This window comes from Macrotis lagotis, chromosome X (genome assembly GCF_037893015.1).
Source record: "Macrotis lagotis isolate mMagLag1 chromosome X, bilby.v1.9.chrom.fasta, whole genome shotgun sequence".
NCBI classification, from domain to species: Eukaryota; Metazoa; Chordata; class Mammalia; order Peramelemorphia; family Peramelidae; genus Macrotis; species Macrotis lagotis.
Window position 1 is genome coordinate 299,255,327 of NC_133666.1, and position 15,315 is coordinate 299,270,641.

Consider the following 15,315-nt stretch of genomic DNA (forward strand, 5'->3'; position numbering starts at 1 on the left):
GTATTCAAAACTTTTTAATGATATAATGTGTATGAAGTTCTTTAAAAACATTAAAAAACCACACAAATTTGCGGTATCACTACTAATGCAAGGAATAAAATAAAATCTGCAGCAGAAGTCATATTAAAAAGATAAAATTCTTGATTTGAAAGCAAATATAAATTTAAAGTATTCACATACTTTAAATATTGATAAGATCAGTTGTGTTTGAGTCAGTTAAATTTAAAAAAATTAGTAAATGAATCAGCAAATGACATCTGATAGTCTCTGACAGGTCTGATCAACAACAAGGATGTTTCAAATGAACCAAGTTGCAGCATATGGGAACTGCCTCAAACACTATCATTAATGTCAACAAACCACTAATAAAAATATCTCTTTTGCACATATATTTTTATAGCCAGAGTAAGAAAATCTATTGCCAATTATGCCAGACGTGGGCTGAAACTAGAATCAAAAGAAATACTTTAATCTATGAAATTCAGAGTTGATTTTTTTCAACACTGATGAATATATGAAATTATGAATAGTTTTTCAAAGGTTAAAAGAACAAATACTTAAGTTATACTGATAGAAATTATATATTACAGTATTTACTGTAAAAAAATACATGTTCAGTTGAATGGAAAAGGTTCAGTTCCCCTTTCCACTGTACTCCAACTTCACCCTTTACCACCTTGTTCCATACAAATTATTATGTCCATACTGATTCCTGAATCTGGAATTGCCTTATTTTCATATGAAAAAAGACAATTCCTTCCTTTTCTTCAAAAATATTTTAAGACACCTTTCTCATCCCAAGATAGGTTCTGGAAACTTCTCTGAGTTTGCTTCTATCCTTGATCATTGACCTTTAGTTAATTCGTTGAACTTAATTGTTAATTACTACTATTTAGAATTTCATTCTTTTTTTGAGCACAAACCCTCTATTGCTTGGCAGTGTACAGTATCTGGTGAGTTAAGCACATACAGTTCAGACATTCAAGATAATGAAGACTTTAAATGGCTTATCATGAGTGATTATCTATTGCCAAAGTAATAGTGGACTTTTCTATCTTTTCTACCCATTTATTCAACTTGACTATTCCCCCGTGCTAAAGCTGATCTCAGTATAACTTCCATTCCTTTTTTCACCCTCCCAACCCTTCAGTCAAATATAAGAACATAATCTACTATTTTTGGAATTTGTCATATTCTCTTCAGAATATAGATAGATGTCCAAAGAGAATATCTTTATATAATCAGATTAGGATTTCATTGTGTCTTGCAATTGCTGTTCCTAGAATACATTGCACTTCTCTTAAAGGACTTTGAAGAACAGAGCTTAAGTTGGTCAAAGAAGTGTACTGCAAGTGTATTTTCAGAGCATCAGAGAAGATAATTCAGTAGTATCACTGATTAAATATCAGAAAGTCAACAGAAAAATGGCAGAGGACTAATGAGATTGGTGGTTGGGAGTAGGATGTAGATATCTTTGTCTCTATTTAGCACCAGGAAATGAGCACAGCAGAACATTGTTGATCTTTATATAAATTTATTCCAAATAGCTCATAGTTCAAAGTAACTTCTGTCCCTAGTTAAGCATGTCCTTTAAATAGCAAGTGCTTTAAAACTTCAATTCAAATTTCAGTTTTCCCTATGATCATTTCAAATAGACAATTTAAGTATACTGTGAAGAATACCTAGTAAAGTAATAAATGTACCCTTACCATACTTTTAAAAATTTGATATTTGCAGTCTGTCCATATAAATTTTTAAGAAAGGCTTTTCTTTCAAGTGTGTGTTCCAATAGACCTTTGAACCAGTCAGGGTATATACATTTATAACAGTTTTCATTGTATATGTTCTATACTTATTTACTTCTTTTTAATTGTAACTGAGACAAAGAATTAGTAGTTTAAAACAGTAGGAACTACATGCTCTGCTGTGATCAAGGAATTAGATAATCTGGCTTGTTTGCTTAAGGGGTCTGTATCTTGAGACTTTTATAGGGCAGTATTAAAGCCCTGAGCCTTCTTATTATACCAATACCCAGAAGATTGTTTTAATGAGAAGTAAAGGGCCTTTTTCCAATTACAAGGGAATAACTGTATTAAGCTCCTGTGTTATGTCAACCTGCTTTGATTTGATTACTGCAAAAGAAATGGATTTATCTGTCAGTGTTACTTAATTAAGCCTTCTCATTGATGTTTTGCAGAGTAATATAGTGTGGTTTGCACATTTAAGTCTAAATACAAAGAAAATCAGCCTAAAACTAAGACATGACCCCTGAAAATAACATGTAGGATTTATTACTTGTCATTTTGAGATCATAGAAAACAATGTTACTGTAAGTGAAAGAACTTTTTTACTGAAATGATAGCATTTGAACTGGCTTTATAGGGATAAATTTTAGCAAAGTAGATATACTCTTTGCATTTTGGAAAGTTTTTAATTTTAAATGTTATTTAGTTCTTTGTTTTTCCTGGAATTTGTTCTTCGATTTTGGAAAGTTAATGTTTAAAATTGGTATCATCAAATATTGATTTAATATAAAATAGGAAAGTAATAAGGAGAGGAGGTATGATAATATACTATTAGGAGATTTGAAGGGAAGAAAAGAAAAGGAAGACACATTTTAAAAAAATAAAGGAAAAAGAAAACAAGGGGAAAAAAGAAGAGGTGTCATTTGGGAGTAGACTACTATAAATTCACAGCAATTACAATATACAAACATTTTAATTAAGCTAACATGCCCCTTCCTGGTGTTCCATAAAAATGGCACCCAAGGGGCAAAAAGGGAAGGATAGATAAAACTATTGAATGTTTCATCCCAGCTTTCTTATATTTTATAATAAATATAAGTTACTTATAAGTATATTTTAAAAGACCAATTTTTAAAATTAAGTTTTACCATTACTAATTTGAATTATCACAAGTTTTTCCTGTCATCAAAGCTGAATTTTCTGGTCTGTTAAAATACTTTTGCTAACATAATTTTAATCTTAAAAACATGATTCTTATGATAACTATGTTAAATATTTGTTGGTCCCCTAATATGACAAATTAAGTTCAGGCATTTTTAAATGCCTCCACCTCACATTCTTTTATGCTTTTGTGACCTGAAATACTTACTGATTCTACTAGAGATTGAAATATCAAAGATATTTTAAAGGAATTTTAGTTTACTCATACCTCAAACATTGATATTAAAATATAAAATTTATATATTTCCTTACTAAAGACTTTCCCTATTCAGAGCATTGATCATATTATCAAAGATATAAAACTGGAAGTGACCTTCGAGGTCTAATATATACCTTTATTCTACAGAAAAGGAAACTGAGGCTTAGGGAGTTTAAATGACTTGCACAGATAGTAAACATCAGAGGCATGGCTTGCACTTTTGCCCTCCAATCTTAGTAGGAATCATGGAATTTTAGAGGGATTAGGTTTTCTTTGTATTGGAAACCTCTTTTTTTTGTGAACACTGGTTTTTACATATCAGTACCCTTCATGAAACTAAATAGGGTAATATATTTTAATATTTACTGATAGTAATAATAATAATAGCTGGCATTTATATAGTGATCTAAGTTTTACAACATGCTTTACATATATTATCTCATTCTATCCTCACAGCCCTGGGAGATGGGCGCTATCACTCCCATTGTTGATGAAGAGACTGATTAAATAACTTCCTAGTGTTTTATAGCTAGTAATTAATTGTCTGAACCTGGCTTTGAAGTTAGGTCTTTTTGACTCCAGGTCCACTGTGCCTTGGTATCCATTTTTGAACATAAATCTTTGGGCTATTTTCTATTTAGGTCATTTGATCATCTTGGTAATTGAACATGTGTTATGCTCAAAGATTGGGACTTAATAAAAGTTCAAAGCTGTCTTATTTGCAAAAGAATTACCTATGTTTCTATGAATCTTCATGTAGCATCTTGTATTTCACATTCATAGACACCAGTGACATTGATGGTGTCCTTTTTGAAATATAACAGATAAGTCATTTTATAATAGAGGTGGGTACTGTATTAGAATAGTAGAAAATACACTGATTAGGTGTCAGACTGGCTGCATTGATTTTACCTTTGTGTCCCGAGCCTCAGTGTCCTCATATGTAAAATGAATAGGTTGTGCTACATGATCTGTAAGATCCCTCCTAACTTTACATTCTATGACTGACCTTTACAATCTTAGCTTTTTTTAATCAGAAGATAGAGGTTGTGTTATTGAATAATACCTTCTTTTCTTTGCAATGGTAACAAAATGGACAGAAATCATTCTTGGGAAAGAATCTTGAATATATATATATATATATATATATATATATAATACATATTATATTTTATATATATGAGTTCTGTTATTAGTGAGTATTTATTTTTGACAAATAGTTCACTTTAAACATGAAAATAATTGTGTAGATTTCTATTTTAAAGGTCATATTCAAAAATTGCATTTTGAATTTAATGGGAAAAATTTTGCTCTTAAAAAAACAATTTCTTTCACATTTCCCACAGTATGTCACTTTACTAATCTTTTTTATTGTGTGGCATTAGTAAGGAATATGAGATTGTATCTTTCTTTTCCCTTCACTTTTCAGACATATTTGCTATGGACATAGTCCTAATAAAGTTTGAGGTTGACAATGACTTTTCAATCAACTTTCCATTTGAAATGAGAAAGCTTACAGTTTCATACAACAGAATCTTCAGGCTTAAAGGGACAAACAAATCATATTTTCATCATTAAGTCCTTCAAATCTACTGAATGTTAGAAATTTTCTCATAAGGGCTACAGTCATTCATTATGAAGACCATTTTGTTTCTTACTATGCAGAAGTACAGGAAGAAAAAAACCAGACTCATGGGCATTGAATGCATCTTGTCAATATTCAGTGCTCCTCAGCTTCCCTTACATCTGTAGTAGTACTCAACATTTGACATCCAAATAGTTTTACACTCAGGGCTCCTATTATATTGGGTGCTAATGAAAATGTGCACATCCTTAGCACACTCTTTGCTGATGAAATATTTTGAACTCTAAATTCATCTGGCGCTGACAGAGAGCATATGCCATCTCAGTTTGTATTGAGGGCCCAGCCAAGGGTTCTTCCTGGACTAGGAAATTAGTTGGAGTTACAGATGTACGCATTCTGTGATTTTCCAGTACTGGGATAGAGGATATTTAATATTATTTGGTGCAGAGAAGATTTGAGATAGTATAGATTTCACAATATTTTATCATTACCTTTCCATAAGTAACTTAACTACTTCAGTCTCAGAGCTCCATCTGAGTTATATGGAACCCCTTCATCATGGAATCACTACTTCGACTCAACAAAGAAATTTTGGAAATACTATTGCAATTTTGAAGTACTACTTCACTTAGTTGTATAGTTACAGAAGTTCCACAAAGTAGAAAGTATAAATGGGATGAACTGAATTTTAAACATAGAAATGATGAATGTACATCTCTAGGAGGCCAGATCTAACAAGGTTGATCATGTACAGAAAGGAAATCATTTTTTTCATGCAAATTGGTGAACAGCATAACTAAATTTAGTTATAGAAAATGATCCCCATAACTGATTAAATATAGTCCAAACCTGAGGCCTTTGGACAGCATACATTGTCTAAGAAATCGAATTTCGTTATGTAAAGGGTATAAAATAAGGACAAATAAAAAGCAATTATTAAATGATAATTTAAAAATCACTGAATGAAATACTTAGAACTGAAATTTTATGAGATGTCAAAGGATTTATAAAGAAAATGGAATTTGTGAGTTTTTAATGTGAGTGTTATTTACCTAGACTTAATAGATGAGCAATATTTAATGACATCTGCCCTTCACACTAAACATAAAAATATATTTCAAATTCCCTAAAGCATTAACAACTTCATGTTGAAAGAGCAAGAATGTTTAGGAGTTTTTTGAAGGGCATGACATTTCTAAATTCTTGGGGAGATTAAAAGGCAAAAAGTGTCAAAGTTGAAGTATTATAATGGCATGCAAAGAGCACTGAATTCTAATCCAGCTCTGACCTCTCTAGTTCTGTGATTATGGACAAGTCACTTAACTTGATTCCCTCATATTGAGAGTGTTTCACTAGAACTTCAATGTAACTTTTCCAACATTAAAATTCAGATTTATTTCCTAATTCCAAATCTAATCTTTTTTTTTTCCTCAGCCCTAATTCTCTTTTATTTCTCTGTAGCATAGATAATGATATTGAATAGCTCTTTATTGTTGAAGATTTTTCTCTTATCTTGACTCAGTCTCTATTGCCTTAACCCTTTCTTGTTGTCCAGTTCAAGACTGGTTCTTCATGAACTACTTTCTTTCACCATGGTAAACCTTGCTACTACTCCTTTTAGAAAGGGTTTCCTTCATTCATATTACCTATAGAAGAGATAAAATATTCTAAATTTCTCATAAGCTACTGGAATAAACACACTTTCCTTAAGACAACTAAATGCTTTATTGTTAATAACTCAGAAAAACATATAGGAATTTGAAATAATAAACAAAAAGAGAAAGTTTTAAACGTATAAGAAATCTTGCATTGCTGTGATTTTCAATGAAATTTTAAGGAAAGTAAATTTTTCTTAGGGAAGTTGATTTTTTCTTAGAGACATGTTCAATGTCTCCATTCTTTTTTAGTTCTTCCCTGAATGATTCCTTCTGGAATGGATGCTAGTTTAACATCTTGGACTTTTAATCAAAGGCAGGTCACATTTGCCTTGTTGTTAAGCTTCTCAACCCTTTCCATAACTATTTTCTTAGTCCTGTGTCTAGTTGTGAGCCTCAAGAATTGATTAAGTTTTTTCTCTTATCTAGTTCCCAAACATTTCCCCAAAAGACTTTTAAGTTTCCAAAACTCTTTCATCCATGCTGGAAGTGCCAAAAGCTTGGCTCCTTGGAAGACCTAGTTAGACTTTCACCTGCCCCTCTCTCTCTTCTGGTCATTTTGTCTAAAACAAATTTACTTCCCAACTGAGGATATTTGTTTACTTTAGGTATAGTAGTTTGTTACTTTCTTGATCTAGAGTATCACTTGTGTACTTTCCTCCCTCAGTGTCTTAGCTCATATGAGTTTTCTTGTCTCTTATTGTTTTAAAGTCTGTACATGTTCATTGAATAGCTTCCTAATGTCTAAGTGATATCTAAGATGCCTTTGACTCTTACCACATTTGTAGAGCTTTTTAGTCAGTGTGACATTGATATCCATGTTTTTCAAAGTATCAGATCTTCTTATTTCCTCTGTTTCTCTTGACTGACTTAATAGGTAAGTAAATGATATTGAATTCAACATTTATTATTTTCTAAGTTTTAAGCACTTTGTTAGGACCTGTGTATACAAAAACAAAAAAGAAGCAGAAAGATGATACTCTCAAAAAATTTATATTTTAGTAGGAGTTATAGTGAGGTGAATAGATCTACAAAACTATATAAATAAATAGATAAATATAAAGTAATTTGAGGAGTTGGAGAACATTAATAACTGGGTTGGAGATGAAGAAAGTTCTCCCAGAATAGGTGGCACCAGAACTGAATTTTATTCATAATTCTCTGATACTACTCTTATACTATATACTTTACAATATCAGAAAAATAAATATTTTAAACATAGTAAATAATAATTAAGTATTTACTAGCTGTAAAAAATGGATAATTCTTTAAAATTACTTACAATAATACCTGTTTTTCTCTTCCCTTCCTTGACATTCCTTCTCTAACTTCATTAGATTTATTTTTTCCTTCTCATCCTACCAATGTGTATATACACAAGACTTAGTCCAGTATCCTGTGTGTTTTTTCTTTTGTGATATACCCAATTTTAGTGGGTATATCTATCATCATATACTTATGATTATCAGATCTCTACCACTAATTCTTTCTTTCCAATATTCTTTACTGAACTCTGGGTTAACACTTCTATTGGTTATTTCCACATGGAAGTCTGGCTGTTAGCTCAAATCAAATGTTTGTAAAACTGAGTTACATCTTTCTTCTCCCCCCCAAAACTATCTCCCTTTCTGGATTTCTCTATTTCTGTCAATGATAGATTTCATTTTTGATTATTCAGAACCAAATATTTGATCTACCTTAACTCCTTCTCTCTATTGTTTATTTCCCTCCCCCATCTTTTTCCAATTGACCCAGAAATTCTTCCCTTTTCCATATCTCTCCCAATTTTTCTGATTTCTCTCCTCATTTACCAACACAAACTTACTCTTCTTATAAAATCCTTCAGCATTTAATTTTGAGACAGCTACAATTTCTATTAGGCCTCTGTCTTCAATTGTTTTCCCCTTCTGTTCTTCTCACATACCACTATCAGATTAATCTTTCAATGGTACCATTTTGAGCATGTCATTACTCATGTTAGAATCCTTTGAGGCTCTCCATTGTCTATCAAATCAATCAAGACTTTTAGACTGCCATTTATAGTATAGCTCTCCACACTCTAGTCCTTAACCTGTCTTCCCACCTTATTTTTCTTTAGGGCATCTAACTTCTGTTTATGCCAGATTTGTCTACTCATTGTCCCTTAAATTGCTACATGTTTATTCATTCCTTTCTTTATACTTTTTTCCACACCATACTTCTTATCTAGAGTTCTTCATATTCCTACCCTCCTGTTCCCCCATAAGTTCTAATCTTGTTTCAAAGTGACCTTGTCTCATGTTTAACATAAAGTCTTTCCTGAGCATCCCAATATACAATGACATTTTCTTTTGAATTATGATTGCATTTACTATCTGGATTATTCACATAATGTTCTATATAGTCATAATGCTCTACTATTGATATGTTATCATATATTACAATTTTGGTCTTTTAACTGCTTAACAATTCCATGTTCCCAGGGGACTGTCACAATATCTTGTACATGTGAACTTTCTAAATATATTTGTTGATAGTGAATTCAGGAAACACATTATCATTTTGAAGTTCAATGATAGGATTTTTCAACTTGAAGAGTCTAATAAAACAGAGACTATCAAAGCTGAAAAGAACCTTAGAAATTGTTTTCTCTAACTCTAAAGATGAGTAAGATTGAGGCCCAGAGAGGGATCATAGGCTCAAAGATTCAGAGCTAGAAGATACCTTACAATCCATCAAGTCCAAATTTCTCATTTTATTGAAAATAGTTTGACTAAGATAGAGGTTCTTAATATTCCCCTTTAGCACTCTTGTGAATTCTATAAATCTCTTCTCAGAAAAAAAAATATTTATTATTTGAATTCATAATTGGAGGAAATGTTAAATCTCAGTTAAAGGCTAATGAAAAATAAAAAAATTTAAAAAATTAAAAAATAAAAATTTTTCCAAAGAGGGTACAGTTTTGTTCCAAGACTTTGAGTTCCTCTACACTGATGAAATCAGATCATACAGATCCTGCCAAACAGTACAACCCCCCCCCCTTACACCTCATCTTACCCACCCCATTCTCCCAGCTAGTTAGTTCTCTTCAAGATTTGAGATATAAGACCAGATTTGAGATATAAATAATAATATGATGAAAGATAAATTAAAGATACATAAATAAAAAAATTATACTTATCTAAAAACTTTGCTTTTCCTCTTTGCAGTTATAGTTGTTGTTCCTGAGGAGGAGTTCCAGAATTCTCACTTTATTTGACAAATTAGACACTTTCTAAGTAAATAAAAAAACTGATTATTGTCAATATAGCCTCATGAGAATATATTCACTCTCCATGAACTTACACTGGTTCCCCAAAAAGTTTTTGTCTTCGTGTTTGAAGAATCTAGTCCAGTGCCACACCTAATCCACATTTAATAAATACTTACTGAATCAAATTGAACTTAGCCCAGTCTTATTGAAATTCACAGAAGTTATAATTTCACTTTGGGATTATGCCAGTCTCCTGTTTCTTTCCTTTTCCCTAATGTACTTTATGTTTTTCCCAGTCAGTTACATCAGCTTTATGTTCTCAGCTTTACTGAATCATTTTGTGTTTGTTCCTCTATTGTTCAATAATTTTTCTTCTGTCACTTCCTAGCTGAATATCCTGGTTAATGAATAATGTTTCCCAAAATTATTTTTATCATACACAGTAGTCACTCAGTAAATGTTTGCTACTTGACAGTTCTGATTTAAAAAGGGTTTTCTTAAATTAATTATTTAAGGTTGTGAAATTACCTGTAAAATTTTAGTTTTGCTTTGCTATTACTGTCTTCCAATTCAGCATCAATTATATCAAAATTGGAATTAGATCAGGACTTATGACCATTGCAAAGCCACTGTGATTGATAACAATTTGTTGTGATGTCAAAGTAAAGCCATAGGCTTTGCACATGCTAAGAGAAGGAAAGAGATCAATAAATAGAAAAAAAGCAGAAGAGAAATATAGGAAAACTAGATGAGAAAGAGGGGTATAAAGAAAATAAGTAGTAAAAAGAGCAGCCTTATATGATTGGCTGGGAATCCATGTGTGAAGGAACCCAACTAGTATTTAACCTGCTTTGAAAAAGCTTGACTTCCAACATTTTTAATTAGTGGATTGCTCGCTTTTGAAAATGCCCAGTTGGGAATATTCAAGTTTTGATGTATTTTAGCTGCCTGTTAATTAGCTGGCTGCTAGTTGACCATCATCCTTACTTTTTCACATGGGCAGAAGCATATGAAGAACCCCTGCAAAGCCACAGCCTCACAGATCTGAGATAGACTTCAGAAATTTCAGAGCATATAGCAGGAAATTAGGTTATAAACCCAATATCATTTCTCCTTCCTTTTATTTTTCTTTTTTCTTTCAAACACTATCTTCCTTCAGTGTTTCCATTTATTATATCATCTCCCCCCCTTATCTCATCATTTATTCATACTCAACTAATAACATTTTAAATGGAAAGTAAATGATTCAATCAATGTTCACATCCTATGAAAGAGATAAATTCAAATTTAGTTTCACTTAAACTTTCTTCTTCTGTTTAACTTGAGACTGGATTGTGTTTAAATAACATATTTCTTTTTAAGTATACCTCTAATATTTCAGATCTTCTAGTTGAGACATTAAGTTTACTTCATTTATCCACATACTTCATTTTAGGACTAAATTATATATTAGTTCTTTCAGTGTGGTGAGTGGGGGGAGAATAGATTCTCAAGAACTTGTAGTGGAAAGATGCCATTATTTATACATTTTCTATTTAAAATATTTGATTTCTACTTATGAATTAGGATGACTTTGTAGGATACACATCTCATTAGCGTCAAAATCCCAGAGACCTGAAAAATCATTTTGCAGAGTACTTCAGTAAAGCATAAACATGGCAAACCAGGTTGTTTGATTTTTAAAGGCAGATTTAAAGAAAGTTTATGTCTTCTCACAAACCTTGATGCAATCTCAGTTTTCTTAACCTGCCTTGAAGCATACAATGCACTGATTTTGGCTATCAATGGGGGGCATCATTCTTTTGAAATGACAAGGCTCCTTCTTCTTATATAACGAAAAGGAAATTAAAGAAATTGTTGTTCACTTAAGTTGTATAGAAACATAGTGTACCTTTACTCTATAAATAAATCAATTGATTATATCATGATTATCGTTGCTGTTGATAATAAAATAGAAGCAACAAAAAAGAATGTGGTAGTAATAGTAAATGAATAATCAGTATCATTAAAATGTTAGGAAACAATAAATGATATTATGTCTGTTGGACCAAATTTCATACCACCTCCTCCTCCATTCTGTCATGGGAAGTTTGTTATAACCTCTGTTATCTTCCATGAAGTCATAATTAATAGCACAGCAGTAAGACCTTTTATTACAAAGGATATTTATTCAAGGAAATTTGAGACTATTTCTCAAATTAACAAAATGTCATGTGCTTTAAATAACATTTTAACTATAACTCTCACATTTCAGGGCAACTAATGTGAGACATTAAATTTGCACCACTTATCCAGTAATGTTACTTAATTGGTGTTAGAATTTATACTTTGTCTCATTTTATCAGATTTATATCACTAATATCTTATAAATGCCATGTTTAATAAAATGTTTGTTTGATATCTCTATTGCCATTTGGGCAAAGTAAAAGAAAATATTTATTGAATCCAAGTTCAGATATGATTATTCATATATATATATATATATATATATATATATATATATATATATATATATAATATATATGTATGTGTATACACACACACACACACAGTCCTCAGGTAAAAAGCAAGAAATATCTTTATACTTTGAAGGAAGGATGAAATCATTTCCTTTATACTTATTTATGTTTTTCTTTACATAAACTCATTTTTCATTAAAGATAGAAAGTTTAAGAAGCATATTTGGTTATAGATTTTGATAAAATTTAAAGACCAGTTGTAGTACAAAAAATTGAGTCTCATAAAACACTGAAGGGTAGATATAATATTTTAGTTCAAACCTCTGGTTCCTGAGGGTCCAGTTCATTTCTGCTGTGAATTTAAATGAGTTAATTTAAGTAGTTGGGTCAGAAGCCACTATCATCGTGGTAGCCCTGTGCCTGATTCTTAATTAAAGGCAACAGGAGATTAATTTGAAACATTAATTTAAAAGTGCTTATACAAAAAGAAAGAATTATTGCAATAAAGCCTAAAGAACTTTCTTCTTGTCCCTAGATGTAGAAGACAGAACTAGCTCAGGGTCCTGGGGGAATGGAGGACATCCAAGTCCATCCAGGGTAAGTATATCTAATCTTTTTTTTCCCATGACCATACCGCCTGCATATGTAAATTGACAAATGTTAATATGAGTTTCATATACCTGATTTCATAGAAGCACATGCATTCTAAATTGGTAGCAGATCAGCTTGTCTTTGGAATTGCTCCCCCCCTTACTATCTTATCTAATTCTTTTATTAGATTTGATACCTACCTGTTTTCTCTAACCAGAAGCATGATTCAAGGAGGAGTCCTACACTGGGGGAAAGAATAAGTCTGAGTGACTTAGGAACAGTGATAAAAAAGAATTGGTGGGACTCTTGGGTATATAGGAATCCAGGAAGTGAGTTTACTTCAGAAATATGCTACTACTTTTCCATCACTAGAATTCTTGGATTACCAACTGGGGATATGGGGACATTCAAATTGCACTGTCTCCTTTTCAATTTCATGCTGCCCTCTTTCATTCTTTGTTTTTTTTTTAATTATTTTTTTTATCCAATTGTTGCAGTGGTTAGTAAAAAGACCTTTAGATAATGAGTTAGGACCTGTACATTCTATTCCTGTTTCTGCCATCACTTTGTCCAAGTGACTGACCTTGAAATAGGTGCTTAATTAGCTGAGCCTCAGTTCCTTATTTGTAAAATGAGAGAAGTGCAATAGATGATTTCTGAGGTCCCTTTCAGCTCCAATATTTAGTGATAATTAACACACAGCCAGACTTTCCTATCAAATGCCCAATTTCCCATCCTCACAAAAATAAAAAAAATTGAATTTCTATAGTATATTTCATCATATTTTATACATGTCAGTGTATGAAAATTTGTGTGTACGTGTGGTTCTGAGTAAGATGAACCAAAGCTGTCAGTTTACACAAAAAAATACTAAACTAAACTAAAGTTAATGTGTATTTATTTATATGTAGTTTCTTTTAGTTTAGAGGGTCTACTTTGGGGAAGGTCTTTATTTTTATATGAGGCATGTTAGAAAGTCAAATTGTGAAAAATCAGAATATTTCAGAGTACTTGGGGTTCATATACTTAGACCTGTCCTTTGACATTGTCATCCTATCTTTAATCTCCAAAGTATTGCAGTATCTTTATACTTATCAATTATCTTGTGAAGGCCTTGCATAACCATTGAGTTTATTTTCTAATCTATTTATATGGTTGGGCTGAGGAAATTTTTCCTCCTCATGGTATAATCTTCACTCAAAGAAAGAAATTCATTCTTTTCAATAGGAAGTGAAGGAGATTACTACATTTCTCATGATCATGAGGATTATTCACATTTATTGGATTTCATCTTGTTGTTTTTGCCTTGTCCTTACAACAGTTTGGTTTATGTAAAATGGACAGGTTAAAATCATCCAGACATTCATAGTTTGTTTCCATCAAGTCATCTGAAAGTAATCTCAGTAAATAATTTTGAATACTTTTATTTGAATTTTTTTGTTTGCAAAAATTCAAGATTCTCATTTGTGCCAGTTCAAATCATGGAATATTTTGGTACATGTGCAGTTTTGTAAAAATTAAATTTTAGAATTTCAATTCTCCCTAATTTCTTATAATAAATATAAAATACTTATGACTTAAAGCATTTTTGCCAGACCATAACAAAGTAGTACAGCTTTTCATCAAAGGTGAAATGTATTTTTTCTCCTTGGGGCAGATTATACTCTTTAGCTAACATATTTGATTATAGATTTTGACAAAACTTGGAAAAGTGCTATATGTATAAAACACTGAAGACTCAACTGGCACCTCTAAGTAAATTTAATTTGGACTTTTCTAGCTGCAGAACCAGCTGAACAAGAGTTTTTCTGGTCACTTTAAGTATTATATCAAGATGGAATCAATGTTTTGATAAAAGGAAATAAAATACTGCTTCCCCCCCCATATATTTGAATCTACTCAATTAAATTAAGTGATTCATCAGAGTAAAGTGTTTTCTTTGATGTATTTTTGGTCATTAAAATAAAGAAGAAAAGAACAGCAACTGAGAATGTCCCCAAATATATCTACTTTACAATCCAGGTGCAAATGAGGTTGAAACTACATATTAGGTATTTTTGACATGAAAACCTAAGAGAAATGTTGAGACTGTAGTACTAGATATTGTATCATAAAATGGATCAATCTTGTGTCCTTTCTAAAGGATCATTGGACAGTGTTCCTAAGACTTTTAAAAGGAAAAAAACAATACCCTTTTGCCTACAACATATTCATATCACAATCTAAACTGTTTAATAGTGGAAGTGGATGAAATGAGGCTTCTTAACTTTATGTTGATTTGTTACCTGGAGAGAGTTTTAAGAATGGATGCTTACAATAGCATTATTAAAATTCCAAAGCCTTGTTTTATGATCATGCCCGTTTAAACTAAATAAATCACTTACAGCTATATAATCATTAGATAACAACTGGAATCTTCTGACTCCAGATTAAGTTTAATTTCTACTATGTCCAAATATGTCTTTTCTGCTTGTGAACATGCATATAACTAAATCTTTTAACTTATATTGTTATTTTATTAATAGAACTATGGAGATGGGACCCACTATGAACATATGACCAGCAGGGACCTTGGATCACATGACAATCTTTCTCCTCCTTTTGTCAATTCCAGAATACAAAGTAAGT

The 15,315-nt window shown here is 31.5% G+C and overlaps 1 protein-coding gene across 9 annotated transcripts in view; it reads left to right on the forward strand.

The window, feature by feature from the left end:
• TCF4 (transcription factor 4) overlaps positions 1 to 15,315 on the forward strand; it is a 443,115-nt gene that overhangs the window by 151,318 nt on the left and 276,482 nt on the right. For all 9 annotated transcript variants that reach the window (XM_074208517.1, XM_074208519.1, XM_074208522.1 and 6 more), the window contains 2 exons: positions 12,632 to 12,693; positions 15,213 to 15,309. In XM_074208517.1, coding sequence (XP_074064618.1) covers positions 12,632 to 12,693; positions 15,213 to 15,309 — 159 coding nt within the window. The remainder of the gene's footprint in view (positions 1 to 12,631; positions 12,694 to 15,212; positions 15,310 to 15,315) is intronic.